Source organism: Macrotis lagotis, chromosome 5, assembly GCF_037893015.1.
Source record: "Macrotis lagotis isolate mMagLag1 chromosome 5, bilby.v1.9.chrom.fasta, whole genome shotgun sequence".
Taxonomy (NCBI): domain Eukaryota; kingdom Metazoa; phylum Chordata; class Mammalia; order Peramelemorphia; family Peramelidae; genus Macrotis; species Macrotis lagotis.
The window spans coordinates 147,395,866-147,415,477 of record NC_133662.1 but is presented as its reverse complement, the minus strand read 5'-3'; the positions used below and the strand labels follow the sequence as shown (position 1 = coordinate 147,415,477).

Sequence of the window (19,612 nt, the reverse complement as noted above, 5' to 3'; positions counted from 1 at the left end):
ATGAAAGGTTATAAGCTTATGCAAATTCCATCACCTTCCTTCATTCAGCCTCTAGATATCTCTTCTGTAAATGGACTCTGAGGTCCTTTGTGCCTCTAGATCTATAATTCTAATGTTATTTTTATTTTCACAAACCATAAGTCCTAATGAGCATGGATTCTAGAAGATAAATTATTAAACTGACTCAGTTACAACAAATTTTTACTTAAAAAAACTGAAATTGAAAAAAAATTAATTGAATAATAATTTCTAACTATATCACATCAGAATAATAATAAACACAGGTGGCTTTGGGCAAGTCACAATCTCTCAATGCCTTAGGCAAATAGAAGTTTTCCTACAGTTAATATATATCAGCTGTAATCATTTCTTTATAAAAAGATAAAAAATATCTTTTTTTAAAACATAAACAATTATATTGTATAAAATCTATCAAGGCATCTCTGAAAAGACTAAATTAGTATTAGTATTTAATTGGTTGTCACTTTGCATTTCTAAATTATTTTTGGCTGTCAATTACCAATATAGACCTGTCAGATTTCTATCATAATCAAAAGGTACAAAAAAAATAAACTAATTTTAAGGAAGTAATATTTTAACTACTCAGAAATTTGTAGGTAAAAGAATAACATTTAATTTATTCAAAATATATTTTTGATTACAAATTTAAATATCATTTGTCTAATTTTGGAGAGCAGAAAAATTCATTTCTTCAACTCAGTTATTTAATTCAAGAAAAAGCATTTCAAAAGCACGACCAGGAAATTTATATAGAATGACTACAAAAATGCAAATTGAAAGAAAATAAGAAACAATGCTATTGAAATATTTTGGGGCGGCTAGGTGGTGCAATGAATAAAGCACCGGCCATGGAGTCAGGAGTACCTGGGTTCAAATCCAGTCTCAGACACTAAATAATTACCTAGCTGTGTGGCCTTGGGCAAGCCACTTAACCCCACTTGCCTTGCCAAAAAAAAAAAAAAGAAAGAAATATTTTTGACTAAGAAGCTTGGCCCTGGAGAACAGCAAAGAAAATATATCTCCCTCCCTTCTTTGCTAAGGTTGGGGAATGTATGTTATCAGACCCTATCGATAAGTCTGTTTTGTTGAACTACTTTTATTCCTTACTATTTTTTTTTTTGTTCATTGACACACAGGATGGTTCTCTAGAGAGGAGGAAAGGATATATTTGAAAACGAAGGTACCTGGCAAGTAGCAGGCACTTAATAAATGTTTACTATATTGTCTACAAAGACAAAAGATATCAGTAAAATACTTTTAAAGGGTTTCAGAGGTGACAAATCATTTAAAACTCAATATTTCGAGAGATGATTGGAGTTGATAAGTCTCGGCATTCATGATAAGTAGGATAAGGCTTGAGATTTCTTCATCAGAATATTATAGATTAGAAATAGTTGAACTGTGTGTTACATCTCTTCTGCCCCTCCTCCCCTGACAAGCAACTTCTGGGGTATCATGAGCGAAATGTAAAGAGAGTCAACTGACCCTGTCTTATCTGTTGAAGTCTGGACAATCCTGGGGCTGGAGGAGCAATCCTGTCTCTGAATTATATGCTTTTTTTCTTTAGATTAGATTGTGAAAATCACATTCCTCACTAATGAGGATAGATCAGTGGGGGGGGGGGGGAGATCATGTTAAGGGTATATGACCTTTGGGGTTTTTTGATCCTTTGCCTCATTCTCCATATTTAAGGCTGAAACGAGGTTCACTTCTCAACAATCAAAATAAGCTTTTTCACTTCATACCTTGAGAAATCTCCAAAACTTATTTAAGTGGTTACAATCATCCCACACAATTACAATAAATAATCTTTAAAATTCTATTTATAAATTATGACACATACATGAGAAATTTAGGAATGAAAATTGTTACATAGCTCAGTTTTATCTAATGTTTTAAAAATGGCAACTAATTTTGATTGCAAAACCCTGAAGTAAGTCAATAAGCCAGAGATAAAGAAATTTTTAAGAGCAGTATGAAGAAAGTTCATAAGATCTTTACTTTTTTAAATTTGTAAAGAAAATTATTCATGATGCTCAAAAACCATGATGACCTGTAAAGACAACAGAAAAAAATGTAACAGGGCAATCTGTGCTATTCACTGGAATATTCAAGTTTACAAACCATACAAAATGGGCACTTGTATATAGAGGAAGTACCCTTCTTCCAAATTTCTGCATCTCACCTATCTTTTTACTTTTTCAAAATAGTAACAACTCATTTGTCAAACTCTGATGTATCAGCATTAGAAATTCTGCCTTAGAAATACAAGAATTTCTCCTACTGGTGACAGGTAATAACCACAGGATACTATTTGCTCCTCAATGCCTATTCCAGAAATGACTGTGGAAAAATGCAAGTTAAAACAACTCTTGAGGGGCAGCTAGGTGGCGTAGTGGATAAAGCACCGGCCTTGGAGTCAGGAGTACCTGGGTTCAAATCTGGTCTCAGACACTTAATAATTACCTAGCTGTGTGGCCTTGGGCAAGCCACTTAACCCCGTTTGCCTTGCAAAAAAAAAAAAAAAAAAACCCTCTTGAGATACTACTTTACATTTAATAGATTGGCTAATATTCCAGAAAAGAAAAATGATAAATACTGGAGGGGATGTGGGAAAACTGGGACACTTGATACACTGCTGGTAAAGTTGTAAATTAATCCATTCTGTAAAGCAATTTGGAACTATGCCCAAAGGGTTCTAAAATATGCTTACCCTTTGATCAAACTACTACTACTACTACTACTACTACTGCTGCTGCTGCTGCTGCTGCTGCTGCTGCTGCTGCTGCTACTGCTGCTGCTGCTGCTGCTGCTGCTACTACCAGGTTTGTATCCCAAAGAAATTTTTTTTAAAAGGGGCAAAGGACCTATTTGTACAAAAATATTTATAGCAGCTCTCTTTGTGGTGGCAAAGAATTGAATACTGAAAGGATGCCCATCAATTATAAAACTGCCCCCTGGGAATATTTTCCACAATCTAAGATCTTGTATATGGACATGTGTCTTCACAGAAGAGTATCTTGTCCAAAGCATAAGCATCAAGAACAAGTCCAGCCAAAAGTCCTTCTTACCTCCTGTGTATGTTCTTTAAACACCTGCAAAGGGCCTGTGGCTTCAGCAGTATCCCATAGCTGCAGAGACCCATCTCCACTGCATGTGATTAATACATGTTCATTGTTCTCACTCCATGTCACATCAAACAAGCCATCATTCCAATCAAAACTATAGCAAAGTAACCAAGACAACCATTTTTTTTAGTAAGAACAAAGGATACTGAAACATTAGCTTCAGAATTCTACATTTTACTCTCAATTTTTTCTGGGACATCAGAATAGCAAATATTTACAATACTCATTTAGATCAATAGTTTTAACTTCCCTATCGATTTTTTTTAATATGGCAATTATTTAATAGCAGATTCAACATTTTTCTCATTTCTATCCTTATCTTTCCTGGCTGAAGTATTTTTTTTTTGCTAATGAAAAATTCTTTAGAGAAAAAGAAGTAAAAATACATAAATACATAAAACCATTCAAAACTAGGTAAGATAATTAAGAGTGGACAATACTGAAAACAATGGAGAAATGGACAAGATTATTGCATATTCCATATTAAATTTCTTATGTTTTTTAATTTAAAAATTATAATTAATGACTGCTAAGACTAGTTTTGAAAGAACATAGCATAATAAAATTCAAAAGCAAGATTATGCTACATATCATACAATTTTGTGAAATATTGACAATAAGACTATTTTATTGAACAAATTCAAAACAAACCTAAATTTGACTATGGAAAACACTCAAATGGTGTTCAACTGGCAGTGATAAGAACATTAAATATGTTAATAATTATAGTTATATTACCTTCTAAAGTGTCCAATCCCAGCTTCATTTTGTTCTACTACAATGAGTGTTCCACAGCCTAAAAGGCAGGGAGGAGGAAGGGGAAAGGGGACAATTCAAGCTTACGTTAAATAGTAATACCATAGCCAGCCTGAGTTATTTTAAGCTATCTTTAAAATGTGAGAGGATTTTCTATGTTTTTAATAGTGCTCTTAATTAATAAAAACATCTATTTTTTTCCCTCTTCTCTGCCACCCCCCTCCCCCCAAGAAAGAAATACAAACTGTAGTAATAACTATAATGCTAAGCAAAACGAAGTACTGAACTGGTCAAGTCCAAAAATATTTCTCTGTCTGTACCATGATAAAATGTGAGGTTTTTAAACAAATATCAGCCCATTAAATAGATGAGCAGAGAGTGAGCTTCTTGAGGGCTGGACCTGTCTTTTTTTTATTCCCAGGGGCAAGATCTTAATGTTTATTACTTGACCCATTAAAAAGTCAATATATAAACAATGATTCTAGGGCAAGGTTAAATTATATATACATACATACATATATATATATATATATATATACACATACATATATATATATATACACATATATGTATTGGTCAATTTTAATTATAATTTTGAAAACCATAAAAGAAATCTTCTCAAAAATAGTTTCCCTTAATTTCAAGATAGGGCATTCTTTGCCATAGGAGCTATTCTACTTGGGGGGGGGGGGGTATTTCACAATGAAATCTGTATACTGACTTGTTCTTCTAGTTCTGCTCTATGCCAGCTGGTTTACCGTGTTAAAACATGTTGCCAATAAAAGAAGACTTATAGTCATGGCATGGTACAGACTTCTTGAGGGCAAAGATGGTTTCGGTTTTTGTCCTCACTTCCCCAGTGCCTAGCTTGGGGATTTTGCATAAAAAAATTTTCTCTTAAAGATGATAATGATTATTTGAACTACTATAACTACAAATTACAACTTAAGTACCTGGACAACTATACTATAAATCTGTGAGGTTGGCCATGTGGAGCAAAGGCAAAAGAACAGAAAGACCTTGGCAGATATATCACCACTTCTGATAAACAAAGACACGCTTCAGTTGTTGATCAGTCAGTAGTATATCCTCACAAAAAAAGCAGTCCCTCATTCTAAATGGCAATTAGGAAGCAGGAGGTTTGATCACTAGGATAAATTTTTGTTTCAACCTCTTGGAGAATAATTGGATGAAGTCTAAAAAATGGTAGTCAAATGACTACAGAATAGTTTTGTTTATTTTCTCCTAATCAAAAGAAGTTGTGCTTTTGTTCAGGCACACTGGGGAGGAAGGGAGAAAGGTCTTCCTGTAAGTCTAAAACATGATAAAATAATTGCCCCCAAGTCCATAAATATTAACTAAGCTAGGGGGAAAAATATTTGTATGGGATCTAGGTGTAAGATTTCACTTCAAATTTGACCTCAAACACTTTCTAGCTATGTAATCTTGGGCTAGTAATTTAACCAGTCAGCCTCAGTCTCCTCTTCTGTACAACAGTATAATAATAGTACCTATCTCCTGGGGTTTGTTTTAAAGATCAAATAAGATAATAATTTAATAATAATAGCTATATTACCTGCTAAAGTGTCCAACCCCAGCTTGGCACAGAGTGAATTATAAAGTTAGCTATTATTATTACTTTTCAAAGAATGTACATTTTCCATACATTAACTTGAAGCTTATATCTCTGACATTGACAGAGCGGACTATCATGCCCATTTTACTCAATCTCAGAGGGATGAAGGTGGCTTCTCTAAATTTTCAATTTAGTTAAGGAAACAGCCAAGATCAAAATCAAAACTTGAATTCTGTATTTATTAAACATCTACCAAGTCATCTACCAAGTATAAAGCATGATTCCAAGTTCCAGAAGAAATACAATGATTAAGTAGTTTAAAATCAAAGGGGGTGGGGGGAAGAATCTAATGGGAGTGTTACAAATATTACAATAATCCAAAATGGGCAAGCCACTTAACCCCATTTGCCTTGCAAAAAACTTTAAAAAAAAAAGTATTTTATAATTCAATATATAATTGATAATATATATCATTCAATATAGAATTCAGTATATAATTGATAATATATATCATTCAATATAGAATTCAATATAGAACTGATAATATATATATTCAATATAGAATTCAATATATAATTGATAATATATATCATTCAATATAGAATTCAACATAGAACTGATAATATATATTCAATATAGAATTCAATATATAATTGATAATATATATCATTCAATATAGAATTCAACATATAATTGATAATATATATCATTCAATATAGAATTCAATATAATTGATAATATATCATTCAATATAGAATTCAATATGTAATTGATAATATATATCATCAATATAGAATCCAATGTATAATTGATAATATATATCATTCAATATAGAATTCAATATAGAATTGATAATATATCATTCAATATAGAATTCAATATGTAATTGATAATATATATCATTCAATATGTAATTGATAATATATATCATTCAATATAGAATTCAATATATAATTGATAATATATCATTCAATATATAATTGATAACATATCATTCAATATATAATTGATAATATATATCACTCAATATGGAATTCAATATATGTCATTCAATATATGATTCAATTTATAACTCAATTTTTATAATTCAATCCATGCATATTAGAAAATCACAAAGCAGAGGAGAGGTGAAAGCACTCCAGATTTTTTTCCTGGGGGGGGGGCGGTGAAGGAGGGGAGTGGCTGTCAGGCACAGAAGGAAATAGTGTGTTAGGAGAACAGAAAAATATTTAATTTGCCAAAGGGGGTTGAGGTTGCCAAAGGGGTGGGAAGTGAGAGGAGAAACTCTAAGAAGAGGCTGAGAAGGTTATTTGTTATTTGGGATTGTGAAACTTCCTGAATTTCAACACGGATTGCATTGTGTCCTCAGAAGCCCCAGATGGTGAGTCCAGGGGAGATAAAATCTGGATTACAATGGATTGCAGTTAAAAAAAAAATGAAATCTGGATTACAATGGATTTCAGTAAAAAAAAAAATGAAATCTGGATTAGAATGGATTGCAGTAAAACAAAAACAAAAAAATGATTTGCAGTAGAAGCTGGTGGAGCGGAGGCATCTGCAGCATCTGTCCAGGCGGGCGGGGGCCAGAGCTAGAGAGCAGTGACAGCGGGAAAGCAAAGACTGAATCTATAGGAAATTCCCCGAGCGGGAAAGGCGAAGAGGCCGGGACAAGCGCTGGGATCCTCCACGTTAAGTAACTTTGGTCCGGGGCTTGGGAGGTTCCGTTTTTGTCACGAAAACACCAATAATTCGCCTTTATGGGGACGGGTTTAAAGCCCCATCCTCCCGCCAATGAGCAGAGGCGGGACGTGAGGGGCAGGGGAACAAACTGCATGTCCCAGAGGTCAAGTGCAAGCCCAGGCCACACAGTGAGATTTAGGGCGTCCTCAGAATACGCACCCAGGGGCGCTAGGTGGTCCTGGGGTCAGGAGGACCCGAGTTCAAGTCCAGCTGTGTGGCCTTGGGCAAGTCATTTAACCCCATTGCCTTAAATAAATAAAATTAAAATTAAAAAAGACTACGCCCCCCGCCACCCCACCCCCGTGGGTCTCCATCCTGGCCCAGACGCCCCCCGCCCACAGGCCCCCCGAGCGCTCCCGAGCGGCCCGCGGCGAGGGGCGGGGCCTCACCCGCGATCCCGTAGTACTGGGAGGCGGCGCATGCCAGGCGCCCGGGCAGGTAGGGGGAAAACTCCACGGCGTAACCATGGCGACCCGGGGTCCGCAGCGTCTGCGCGCCCCTGCCAAGCGCCGCGCTCATCCCCGGCTCAACCGCCCTCCCGCACTCCGCCCCCTCGCCCGAGGCAGCCGCAGCGGCGCCGGCTCCACTTCCGGAGAGAGGCGGAAGTGGCCCCGCTTCATAGGCCCTCGCCGGAGCATGCGGAAGTAACAGAGCGGAAATAGCGGGAGCCCGGCTCGGATGTCTGGGCTCCGATTGGTCCGGAGAGAGCGGCGGACGGAAGCCTCCGGGGGCCATGTTAGTCAGAGGCCGGGCGCTCTGCGCTTCGGTTTCCAGGTGGTTCTTAAAGGAGTCGTGTCATATTTATAAGAGCCATGTGGGATTGTTGAAACTACTGCCTTTTGGTTGCATTGCGTATATATATTAAATATAATATATATTATATATAATATACACACATGTATACATATATACATGCATGCATATGTGCATTATATATAATTCATATGTAATTGCCTATGTATAATTTCATATATGCCATATATAATTCATATAATGCATATATATGTGCATTGTAAATATAGTTCATATAATGCATATATATGAATGCATTGTATTTAATTCATATAGATGCATTATATATAATTCATATAATGCATATATGTGCATTCTATATATAATTCATATAATGCATATATATGAATGCATTATATATAATTCATATAATGCATATATGTACATTATATATAATTCATATAATGCCTGATATATATGCATTATATATGTATATAATTCATATAATACATTATATATAATTCATACTATGCATATGTGTACATTATATATAATTCATATATTGCATTATATAATTCATATTCATTATGTGCATTATACATGATTCATATAATGCACATATTTGTGTATTATATATGATTCCTATAATGCACATATATGTGCATTATAATATACAATATGTTATAATATATAACATATTATTATAATTATATAATATAATATATAATCCATATAATGCATATATATGTATTATATATATATATATTAAGGGTTTTGCAAGGCAATGGAGTTAAGTGACTTGCCCAAGGCCACACAGCTAGGTAATTATTAAGTGTCTGAGGCTGGATTTGAACTCAGGTACTCGAATCCAGGGCTGGTGCTCTATCCACTGCGCCACCTAACCGCCCCTGCCTTATATATTTTCGGTCAGTATTTGTTGAGCAGAAAATAATGCATTTATTGTGCAGATTATGTCATCTATGATGGATTGATATATACAGAATATATAATTGTATATATAAATATATTTCATATATATTGTACACATTCATGCACAAACAGAGCAAAATGATTAAGGCGCACAGAATCGTTTGTGATAGATTAAGTATTCAAACCTTGTTGCTCCCCTCTCTCCTCTTTCTGCATCAATTCTATTAGATAAAGGTTAATTAAGCACCTACTGTGAGGCGGTTGCTGTCCAGGGTGCTGCTGATATGAGGGTCCTGAGATCTAATGAGGGAGACAACTTGCAAACACAGGTAGACAAAGCAAGATATTTTGGGGATAATCAGGGAATAATTAACAGGGGGACGGCTCTGGAACTGGAAGGTTGGGGAGGTCAGTGGTGGGAGCAGAGGAGGGCCAGCCTTCCAGAGGGAGGGCACTGGATTATTTTAACTTTTTGTTCCTCAGATTCTCCGGCAGGGATGTCACCTGGTAAATTAATAGGGACTATTTGGACAGACTGTTTACAGTTTTGTGGATTTTTCTAGTAACTTTACACCGAAGCTAGAGCAGAAGCTCAAGCTAAACCACAGGAAATTCTATACTTTCCTTGTCTCCTCCATTTAAAAAAAAAATGGGGTTGTTTTATTTTTTTTTGACGAAGTTTGCTTTTATTTTGAAATTTTGTCTTCCCTCTTTTCCAGTTTATTCCACACTCATGCCCTAGCTCCTCTAGTATCAGAAGTGACTGCTCCCCTTCCATCATGGCTAGATGCTAGAGGAGTTGAGGTGAACAGTGACCTTTTAAAGAATCTGTCACTTTTATTTCTATTAATTATTAGATTACCTAATAGATTAATTGAATGAATTAATAGACTATTATTAATAGAAATTAGAATATCTATTTATCTATTTACTATTACTTTAAGTTCTTACTTCCATTTGAAATACAAGAACCAGGGGCAGCTAGGTGGCACAGTGGATAGAGCACCGGCCCTGGAGTCAGGAGTACCTGAGTTCAAATTCAACCTCAGACACTTAATAATTACCTAGCTGTGTGGCCTTGGGCAAGCCACTTAACCCCGTTTGCCTTACAACAAAAATAAAAACTTAAAATAAAAATTTTTTAAATTGTGTTTACTCTTCCCTCCCCCCCCCCCCATAGACTATGTGTTTATGAGACAGTGAGAAGTTCTTACTATTCACGTTATGTGGACTGAAAAATATTCTTGCCCTTGAATTGAGTCTACTCCCTAATTTGTTTTATTAATTTTTTCACATGAAGATCTGCTGTCATGCCTTCATATAACTTCACTGCAAGAAAACAAAAAACAAAATCTCCATTTCAAATATGCATAATCATACAAGACAATTTGCTTCAATTTTTCCCTCTAAATCCATCACTTTATCAAGAAGCAGGTGACATTTCATCATGAGTCCTCTGGATTTGTAGTTGGTCAGAGTTCCTTAATTTTTAAAAGTTCTCTTTACTATATCATTGTTATTGTATATATTGTTTTCTTGATTCTACTCACTTCAGTATACATCAATTTGTACATATCTTCCCAGGTTGCTCTGAAATCATTCCTTTCATCATTTATTACAGTGCAATAGTACTCCATAATTTGTTCCACAATTTCTTAATTAATGAATCCTTGGATTCCAATTCTTCACCATAACAAAAAGGACTAGCATAAATATTTTTTGTGCATATAGATCCCATTCTTTTTTTTTATCTCTTTGAAGTGCAAACTCTCCTGGCTAATGCCAGAAAGAACACTGGTTGGAGCTAGTGATAGGAAGATTGCCATCCATAAGGTTACCCCCTAAATCATTGAAGAAGTAGTAATCCTTATGGGGACCTAAATCTGTGTTATCACTACAAATAGGGGGAGTGAGTCTGGAGTGGGGTGTTATAGAAATATGGTGGGTATAAATAGGCTATCATGTAGAGAGATAGAGATAGATAGATAGATAGATAGATAGATAGATAGATAGATAGATAGATAGATAGATATAGACAGACAGACACAGTGGCTAACTTATAGAAAGTTCTTAATAAATATTCATTAATTGTAAAATATTACCAAAGATAACTTGTTATTGTTGCTGTTGGTCGTGGTGGTGGTGGTGGTCTTTGTTCCAAAGAGAACCAATGACTTCAGGAAGGTGATATCAACTTTTGCAAGTAAATTGGCTTTAAGTGAAGCAAGGCTATGCAAAGTCACAAACCTCACTGTCTCTCCTCTATGAATCTATACAAAAAGTATAAAATATATAGATAGCTAAGTGGTACAACTGACAGAGCACAAGACCTGCAGTCGGGAAGATCTTGTTTAAATCTAATTTCCAATGCTAACCAGCTGTGTGACCCTGGGCAATTCACTTCTTAGTTTTCTCATCTATTAAATGGGGATACCACCCATCTCTTTGTGTTGTTCACAGGATAAAATGAGATAATATTTTTAAGTGCTCTGTAAACCTTAAAGCCTTATACAAATGCTAGTTATCGTTATTATCATAAAATCACCAAGGATATAGTCTTCTTTACTTCCTACATGAGCCAGGGTTATTAATTATACATCTCTCACAGTTGTATGATAATAGGGAAAATATCACCTTTGCAGCATTTTAGCCTAGTTTACAATCCTGTGTATGATGGATTGTGTAATTTTAATCTTCAAAAGTTTTCACTCTCTTTTCACACTAATTTTACTCACTGTATTTAATTTATTTAATGTCTTTTTTTTTGTAATGTCCTACATGCAATTGGACCAAAGTCATTATGAGGAGCATTTTGTAGACATGGGGTTAGTAACTATATTATTATCAACAATTAAAAGCAGTGAACAAGACTTCTGAAACTCATTATAACAAATAGAAAACAGAAACCAGCAGAACTGTGCCTGTTTGCACTTGCAAATGAAAAGAAGCTAGTAAAACTTTCAATGTTGGCACTAATCATTAGCTATAAAATGCCATGGCATAGGGAGATGGGAATAGGTATCAAGTATGACTTGCTTATTTGATGTTAAATTTTGCTTGGTGGTGAACATATTCATCATAAGCCTAGATATGAATTTGATTACCAGTAATTTAGGTGCATTTTATTTTTTTAATGTTATAACAATGTCAGTTAATGTTCTAAAGTAAATTGAGAAGTTTGAGAATGACAAAAATACAATTGTGTTGTTGATTTATTTTTTTATGTCAAGTTTGTCTATTGTTCCCTACCTCCTTTCAGAGCAAAATCTTTTAAGAAGCTGAAAATTACATTAGATTTCCTCCTACTCCCCTCTTCACCCCCCTCCAGCATTTGCCTCAAGTTTCTTCTGACTGATCCTTTTGTTTCCTTCTCCCACTGCCATTTCTGAATGTTCTTTAATGATGTTCCCCTACGCAAAAGAAAGTCTCCACCTTATCCTTTCTGAAACACTCTTCCTAATTCTTAATTGTTATTTAGTCATCTATCTTTCCTTAAAAGAAGGTGATATCAAAATGGACATATATATGTATAAAACAGTGTGTACAAAATACATGTCTTTCTCGTGTTTTTCCTAGTGTCCTACAGATTGGTACACATTTTATCTTTTGTTAAAGCAAATTTGACCTTCTATTCTGGAACAAATTTGTTGTAGCTGAAAATAATTCCTAATAAAAATGTGTTCAAACTAAAACCACCAGGTGGTAGCCAAGGACCATTTAAAAACTGGAATTACGTTGTGTTTTTTTTTGTTTTTGCTTTTTTGCTTTTTTAAGGACAACAGACTAATTCTTTCTAATTGATAAAATCCTGAGTTGATTTTAGGGAACTTAACAACATCCATGTTTCTTTGTATAATAACAGTGTTCCTCTTTGGTATTATTTCCCATGGAAAAACAGATAGTAGAACTGAGAAATACAGAGGTAGAGAGAAACAGAAAAAGAGAGAAAGAGATCACAGTTTAAATTTCTGGTAAGCAACCTGGCAGAATGGCTAAAGGACTTTAGATAGACCTGGATTCAAATCCAGTTACTAGTTGTGTCATCTTGGGCAAATCACTTAATGTTCCTCAGCCTAGTTTCCTTAAAATGGGTTTAGGAGCAGCACATACATTAAAGGATTGTTGTGAGAATTAAATGAGATAATATTTATAGAACACTTTGCATGTCTTAAAAGTGAGCTCTTTTTATTATTATTATTATTATTATTATTATTCTATTAAATTTATTAAAATTATTTTTTTCAGTTTTTCTTTCAATTTCTCTACTCAAAAAAATAATTGCAACATCAACAATTTGCTGTCTTTCTACAATCTTTCAATTGGTATAATCTGATGAGATATAAACATTGAACCAAAGGTTTACTATGAGCTAAACCTAAATCTCAAACCCAATTTTTACCCATTTTTTCTATTTTTCTTCATATTCTATGTCTTTAAGTGACTTCCTTGTCATTCCAAGAGCAAGACATTCCTTTTCTTTGCTCCCAGTATTTTTCTTGGCTATGAATCATGCCTAGAATGCTCTACCTCCTCCACTCCACCTACTGCAACATGCAAGTGAATTGGATTAAAGTGAATGGAGTATTTGTGTCTGTGTGTGTGTGTGTGTGTGTGTGTGTGTGTTTAGGGCTTGAGGGCAAAATCACCAGTCTCATTTTCTTTTCCTTCAGAGCCAATTGAGTCTAGTAGCAAGATATAAATCAGGATGAATGGAAATGGTCCAGGTTTCAGTGGAAGATCTGGCTTTTTAATCTAAGGCCTTTCCTAGGCCTTAGTTTGATGGAGGCAACACACATTCAGTGATTAAAGGTAGGTGAGCAATAAGGCAAAGCATGGCCTAACTAAAATCCTTTCACTTACTAGAAACCTTCCCCCACCCCTCTTAATTCCGGGGTCTTTCCTCTGTTAATTACTTCCTATTTGTCATAGTTATGCATGTTTGCATATATATACATACATATATATACATATATGTATATATACATATATAATACATGTATATATATAGCTGTACACACATAAATATAAATATGCATATATATATATATATATATATTGTTCTATGTATTTTTGTTTGCATTTTGTTTCCTTCAATTGGATTGTAAGTTCCTTGAGGACAGAGACTTTTTTTGCCTTTTTTGTTTCCCATGCACTTAGTATAATACCAGATAGATAATAGGTGCTTAATAAAAAAACATTGATTGACTGAAGTAAAGACCTCTTTTAATTTTAATAAAATTAAATAGGGGCAGCTAGGTGGCGCAGTGGATAAAGCACCAGCCCTGGAGTCAGGAGTACCTGGGTTCAAAATCCAGTCTCAGACACTTAATTACCTAGCTGTGTGGCCTTGGGCAAGCCACTTAACCCATTTGCCTTGCAAAAACCTAAAAATATAAAAAATAAAAAAATAAAATTGAAAGGTTGAGATGACCAGACCTTGATAACAATGGTGTAGGGAATACCCAATAAGTAAATCCTCTCTATTACTGCAGGTTAGCAACTACTCTGCAATTTATAATCTTCAATAATTGCCTGTGGCACTTAGTGGTTAAGTGATTTAACCAGGGTCATATCTTCATATGTGTCATAGGTAAAGCTTTGCAAAGGTAGAAGTTCTGCCCCCTCAGTTAATGTGATCATAAAAAACTCCAGAGACCTCAATTGTTGAAATCAATCTATCAATCAACTGTGCAAATTAGATGTTAAGGAATTTTCTAGGAACCCTAATAAAAGTGTACAAGTTATAATTCAATTTGAAAGGATTATTGGGTTCTGTATATTGGAAGAAGATGAGTAATACCACATGCAAATGTCTTTTGATATGCTAAAAGAAACAACTTGATGAATAAAAAGAGGTACCATGCATAAAAATTAGCATTCATTTCAGCAATAGCCAATACATTAGTGTATTTGTCTAATATTGTGATCAAGGAATCCAGATGCTGGATTTGAAGATTCCCGAGTTAGAGCCAGACTCCTAAGAGGAAAATCCCTTTTGAGGAGAAGAGAATATTTCTATCTCTCTTGCTCCTCTAGCCCCATCAACAAGTTTGATGTCTAGGCATTTGGGTTTTTTTGGTCATGGTATTCAAATAGTCCAATGATTCTTAATTTTTTCTCTTCCATGTGTTTTTCAAGTTGATTTTGCTGTGAAATATCTTCTTTTTAATGTTTTTTCAAACTTTTGGCTTTGTTTTAATGTTTCTTGTGGCCTTATGGAAGTGTTGGTTTCTATTTGGTCCATTAGAATTTTCAGGAGCCAAGATGGTGGAGGGACCAAGATGGCAGCATGAAGCTAGCCTGCTCCTGGAGTTTTTCCCTATACAACATTAAATGAAGCCTCTGCACAGACATTAAAGCTACAGATCCCACAAAAGAAACTGAAACAAGTTTTAAACTATAGACATCATGGAGGAACTTCAGTGAAGGTCTTTCTCCTTGGGAGAAAAGAGAAAGTAAAGTCCAGCTAGGCAGGACAGCAGAAAAATCAGTGGGAGGCGTTTAGCCAAGTGTAGCCCAGGTCCTGGCAGCTAAATAGCAATCCAGCAGGAAAGGTCCTTACCCCTGGGAACACTGGGGCAAAAGATTGGATTGAATTGGGACCAAACCACTGCGTAGCAGAGCCTGGAAAGAAAGGAGGAAACAAACCTTTGCACTGGTAATGCCTGGGTTACATAGGCAATGTCTTTGTCAGTGATAAGCCAGAAATCAGAGCCCAATTCCAGCAAAAACAAAACAAAACAAAACAAAATAATTTGGGTCTATATTCCCTATACACCAGGATCAGAGCTCACCAATCAAAATGAGTAAAAAACTTAAAGAACACTAACGATAGAAAGCTACTATTCAGATAGAGATGGTAAAAATTCTATCTCAGAAGAAAAAAAGCAGTGACAAATTACCTACATGGGAAGTCTCAAAGGAGTCTAAGAATTGGGCTCAAATCTAGAACTTCATAGAACAACTTAAAAAAGGAATTTAAAAAATGAAGAAGAGAGGAAGAATAAAAACAGGAAAAAAACATGCAGGAAAATTATGAAAAATTGGCTAAAGAAATCAACTCCTTTAAAAGTAAAAATAACCAACTAGAAAAATAATGTAACTCTTCAAAAACTCAAATCAACCAATTGGAAAGAAAATGCATCTCATCAAAAAGTAAAATTAACCAACTGGAAAAGGAAACACAAAAGCTAACTAAAACCCTAAAAGTTCGAATTGTATAAATAGAAACCAATGAATCTATGAGGCATTAAGATTCCATCAGACAGAATCAAAAGGCTGAAAAAATTAAAGAAAATGTAAAACAACTGGAAAATAGATTCAGGAGAGATGATTTATAAATTATTAGTCTACTAGAAAAACCTAAATCAAAAAAAATAGCCTGGAAAATATTTTTTCAGGAAATTATCAGGGAAAAGAAGACAAAATAGTCCTTGAAAGAATACACAGGAAACCTCTAGAAAGAGACCCCAGAATAAAAACTCCAAGGACTATCATAGCCAAATTCCAGAATTCTCAAAAAGGAGAAAATTTTGCAAGCAGCAGCCAAAAAGAAGCAATTTAAATGGAAAGGAAGCACAAACAGAATTAATAGAACTTATCAACTTCAACATTAAAGGACTGGTGGGCTTGGAATATGATTTTTCAAAGAGCAAAGGACTTTTGATTACAACCAAGAATTTACTACCCTGCAAAATTCAACATATTCTGACAGGGGAAAAGATGGATTTTCAATGAAATAAAGGACTTCCAAATTTTCCTGATAAAAAGATCAGAACTGAACAGAGAATTTGATCTTCAAATACAAGAATCAAGAGATACATCAAAAGGTAAAGAGAAAGGGGGGAAAATACAAATGTTAGTCAAGAACGTTAAACTGTAAACAACCCTACAAGGAAAGATAGCACTTGCAACTCTTAAGAATTGTATTTTTCTTAGGATAGTTTAAGAATTGAATATAGTTGAACAGATTGTTCTAAGAGGATATGGGTATGGTTAGTTTATGTCCTCTGTTATTGAAGAAGACAGACATCATTCCCTTTGAAACAAATTACAGGACTTCAGATTATGACTGATCAGACCCAATATGACCTCAGACTGCTTTATTGTAAGTCTGGCACAAATAGTCCAGATAAATATCTGGATTTACTCTAAACTTATATATTACATTTCCTTTGGTCTACTTTAATTCTGACTTGCTTATCAAACTCAAAACTTTCTCCCATGAGAGCATCCTGTGATGGTGATCCTCTGCTCCCATGCCTTACAATCAATTCTAATTCTTTTTTTTTTAGGTTTTTTTTTCAAGGCAAATGGGGTTAAGTGGCTTGCCCAAGGCCACACAGCTAGGTAATTATTAAGTGTCTGAGACCAGATTTGAACCCAGGGACTCCTGACTCCAGAGCTTTCTGCTTTATCCACTGTGCCACCTAGCTTCCCCTCAATTCTAATTCTTAAGAGAGACCTTCAGGCTATCTCAGTACTTAGAGTACTTAGAGGTTCTATACATAATTAAAACAGAAGTGACTTTGCTAGATACCTAGAGGTTTGTAATTCATTAGGGACAGAGGGTGGGATCTTACTTAGAAGGGTTGGACATGAAGAGATAAGGAAGTGATCTTGCCTTAATCCCTAGTTTAGTTAACCAGGTCGGAGTGCTAAAGGGACAGCAGGAAAGAGTATACCTGATACTTTGGGGAGAGCTGTAGGGCTATGGTTGGAGTACCATAAAGACAGAGGGAGAGAGTATATTTAGAGAGACTGGACATGAAAACAACATGAAGAGATTTTGCTTCACTTGCTTTGGCTACAATTGGAGGGAATATGCTTGGGATGGGGGGTGGTACAAATGGTTCATGAAATGATTTGGCTTTGCATGATGCTTTGGCTCATGAGGATTGTGTGTGCATGGAGGGTACTTGAAAAAGGGATAAGGTATAAAGTGATTATAATTTGATGTGAATCATGCCTCTTGAGAAGTGTATTTCTGAGACAGAAGAGAGGAGGATAATTAATGACTATGAAGCAATATCGCTTATCAAGCAAACAAGCAATCAACTTTTGAGACTAGAACTTCTATCAGGTCAGATAAAAGGGATATATTTTGACAAAGGGACAAGTACAAGACAGGTTTAAAACAAAAAAAATAAAAAAGAACTTTACTAAAAGAAGACTAGGCATTAGTTTAGTAAATAAATAAAACCAGATGAAGAAGAACAAAGACCTATTATAGTAGAGGGAAGGAAGGGAGGGTGTGAACACTAAGTAAATCCTACTCAATAGATTTGGCCTATAGAGGGAATAACATACATTCCCATTTGGTTTCAAAAATCTGTCCTATCCTATAAGGAAGTAGAAGGGGAAAGGGGAAAAAAGGAAAGAAGGGACTGATAAAGGAAAGGCAAAGTGAAAATAAGCTCAAAGTTAAAATTTAAAAGACAAGTTAAAGGTGGAAAAGGAGCAAAATATTGGTGAGAAAGAATGAGGAAAGAGACATGAAAAGGACAAATGAGGAAAATACAGAATTAGTTATCTTAACTGTAAATGTGAATGGGATGAACTCTTCCATAAAATGGAAGTTGATAGCTGAATGAATTAAAAAACCAGAATTCAATCTCATGTTGTTTATAAGAAGCACATTGAAGCAGAGAGATACACATAGGGTAAAGGCTGGTATAAAATATATTATACTTCAGTGAAAGTAAAAAAAAAAATCAGAGGTAGTGAGCCTGATCTTGGATAAAATAAAAGCAAAAATAGATCTCTTTAAAAGGGATAAGGGATGAAACTACATCTTCTTAAAAGGCACCATAGATAATGATGTTATATCATTATTAAACATACATGCAACAAGTGTTAAAGCATCCAAATTCTTAGAGAAGAAGCTGAATAAATTACAAGGAGACATAGACAGCAGAACAATAATAGTGGGGGGCTTCACCCTCCCTCTCTCAGAACTAGATAAATCTAACCACAAAATAAACAAAAAGGAAGTTAAGAAAGTAAATGAGATCTTAGAAAACTTAGTTATGATAGAGCTTTGGGGAAAATAGAATGGGGATAGAAAATCATATACCTTTTTCTCTGCATTACATGGCACCTATACCAAAATTGACCATGCACTAGGGCATACAAATCTTACAATCAAATATAGAAAGGCAGAAATAATAAATGTGTACTTTTCAGATCATGATGGAATAAAAATTATATGTAATAAAAGACCATGGAAAGATAAACTAAAACTTAATTAATCTAAATAACTTAATTTTAAAGAATGAGTGTATCAATCAACAAATCATAGAAATAGTCAATATCATCCAAGAAAATGATAGCAATGAGACATCATACAAAATTTCTAGGATGCAGCCAAAGCAGGTTTTAGGTGAAATTTCATAACTCTAATGCTTATATGAGTAAAATAGAAAAAGTACATCAATGAATTGGATATGCAACTAAATAAGCTAGAAAAAGAACACATTAAAAATCTCCAATTAAATAACAAATTCTGAAAATCAAAGGAGAGATTAATAAATTTGCAAACAAAAAAACTATTGATCTATTCAATAAAACTAAGAGTTGGTTTTATGGAAGAAAAGCAATAAAATATATAAAGCTTTAGTTCATCTACTTAAAAAAAAAAAGAAAAAATAAAACCAAATTACCAGTATCAAAAATGAAATGGGTAAACTCACCACCAAAGAGGAAGAAATTAAAGAAATAATTCAGAGCT

At 34.7% G+C, this 19,612-nt stretch overlaps 1 protein-coding gene and 1 long non-coding RNA gene across 2 annotated transcripts in view; one reads left to right on the top strand and one right to left on the bottom strand.

Annotated features, from left to right (window-relative positions):
* The window catches only part of PEX7 (peroxisomal biogenesis factor 7), a 96,250-nt gene extending 88,458 nt beyond the window's left edge, over positions 1-7,792 (bottom strand). The window contains exons 1-3 of the mRNA XM_074187673.1: positions 7,611-7,792; positions 3,888-3,945; positions 3,093-3,243 (exon numbers count right to left, since the gene is read on the bottom strand). Coding sequence (XP_074043774.1) covers positions 3,093-3,243; positions 3,888-3,945; positions 7,611-7,740 — 339 coding nt within the window. The 5' untranslated portion in view covers positions 7,741-7,792. The remainder of the gene's footprint in view (positions 1-3,092; positions 3,244-3,887; positions 3,946-7,610) is intronic.
* On the top strand, positions 6,809-19,038 carry LOC141488008 (uncharacterized). The gene is made up of 3 exons (XR_012468565.1): positions 6,809-6,862; positions 13,554-13,692; positions 15,131-19,038. It is a non-coding gene; the product is annotated as an uncharacterized LOC141488008 (long non-coding RNA).
* The last annotated feature ends 574 nt before the right edge of the window (positions 19,039-19,612 follow it).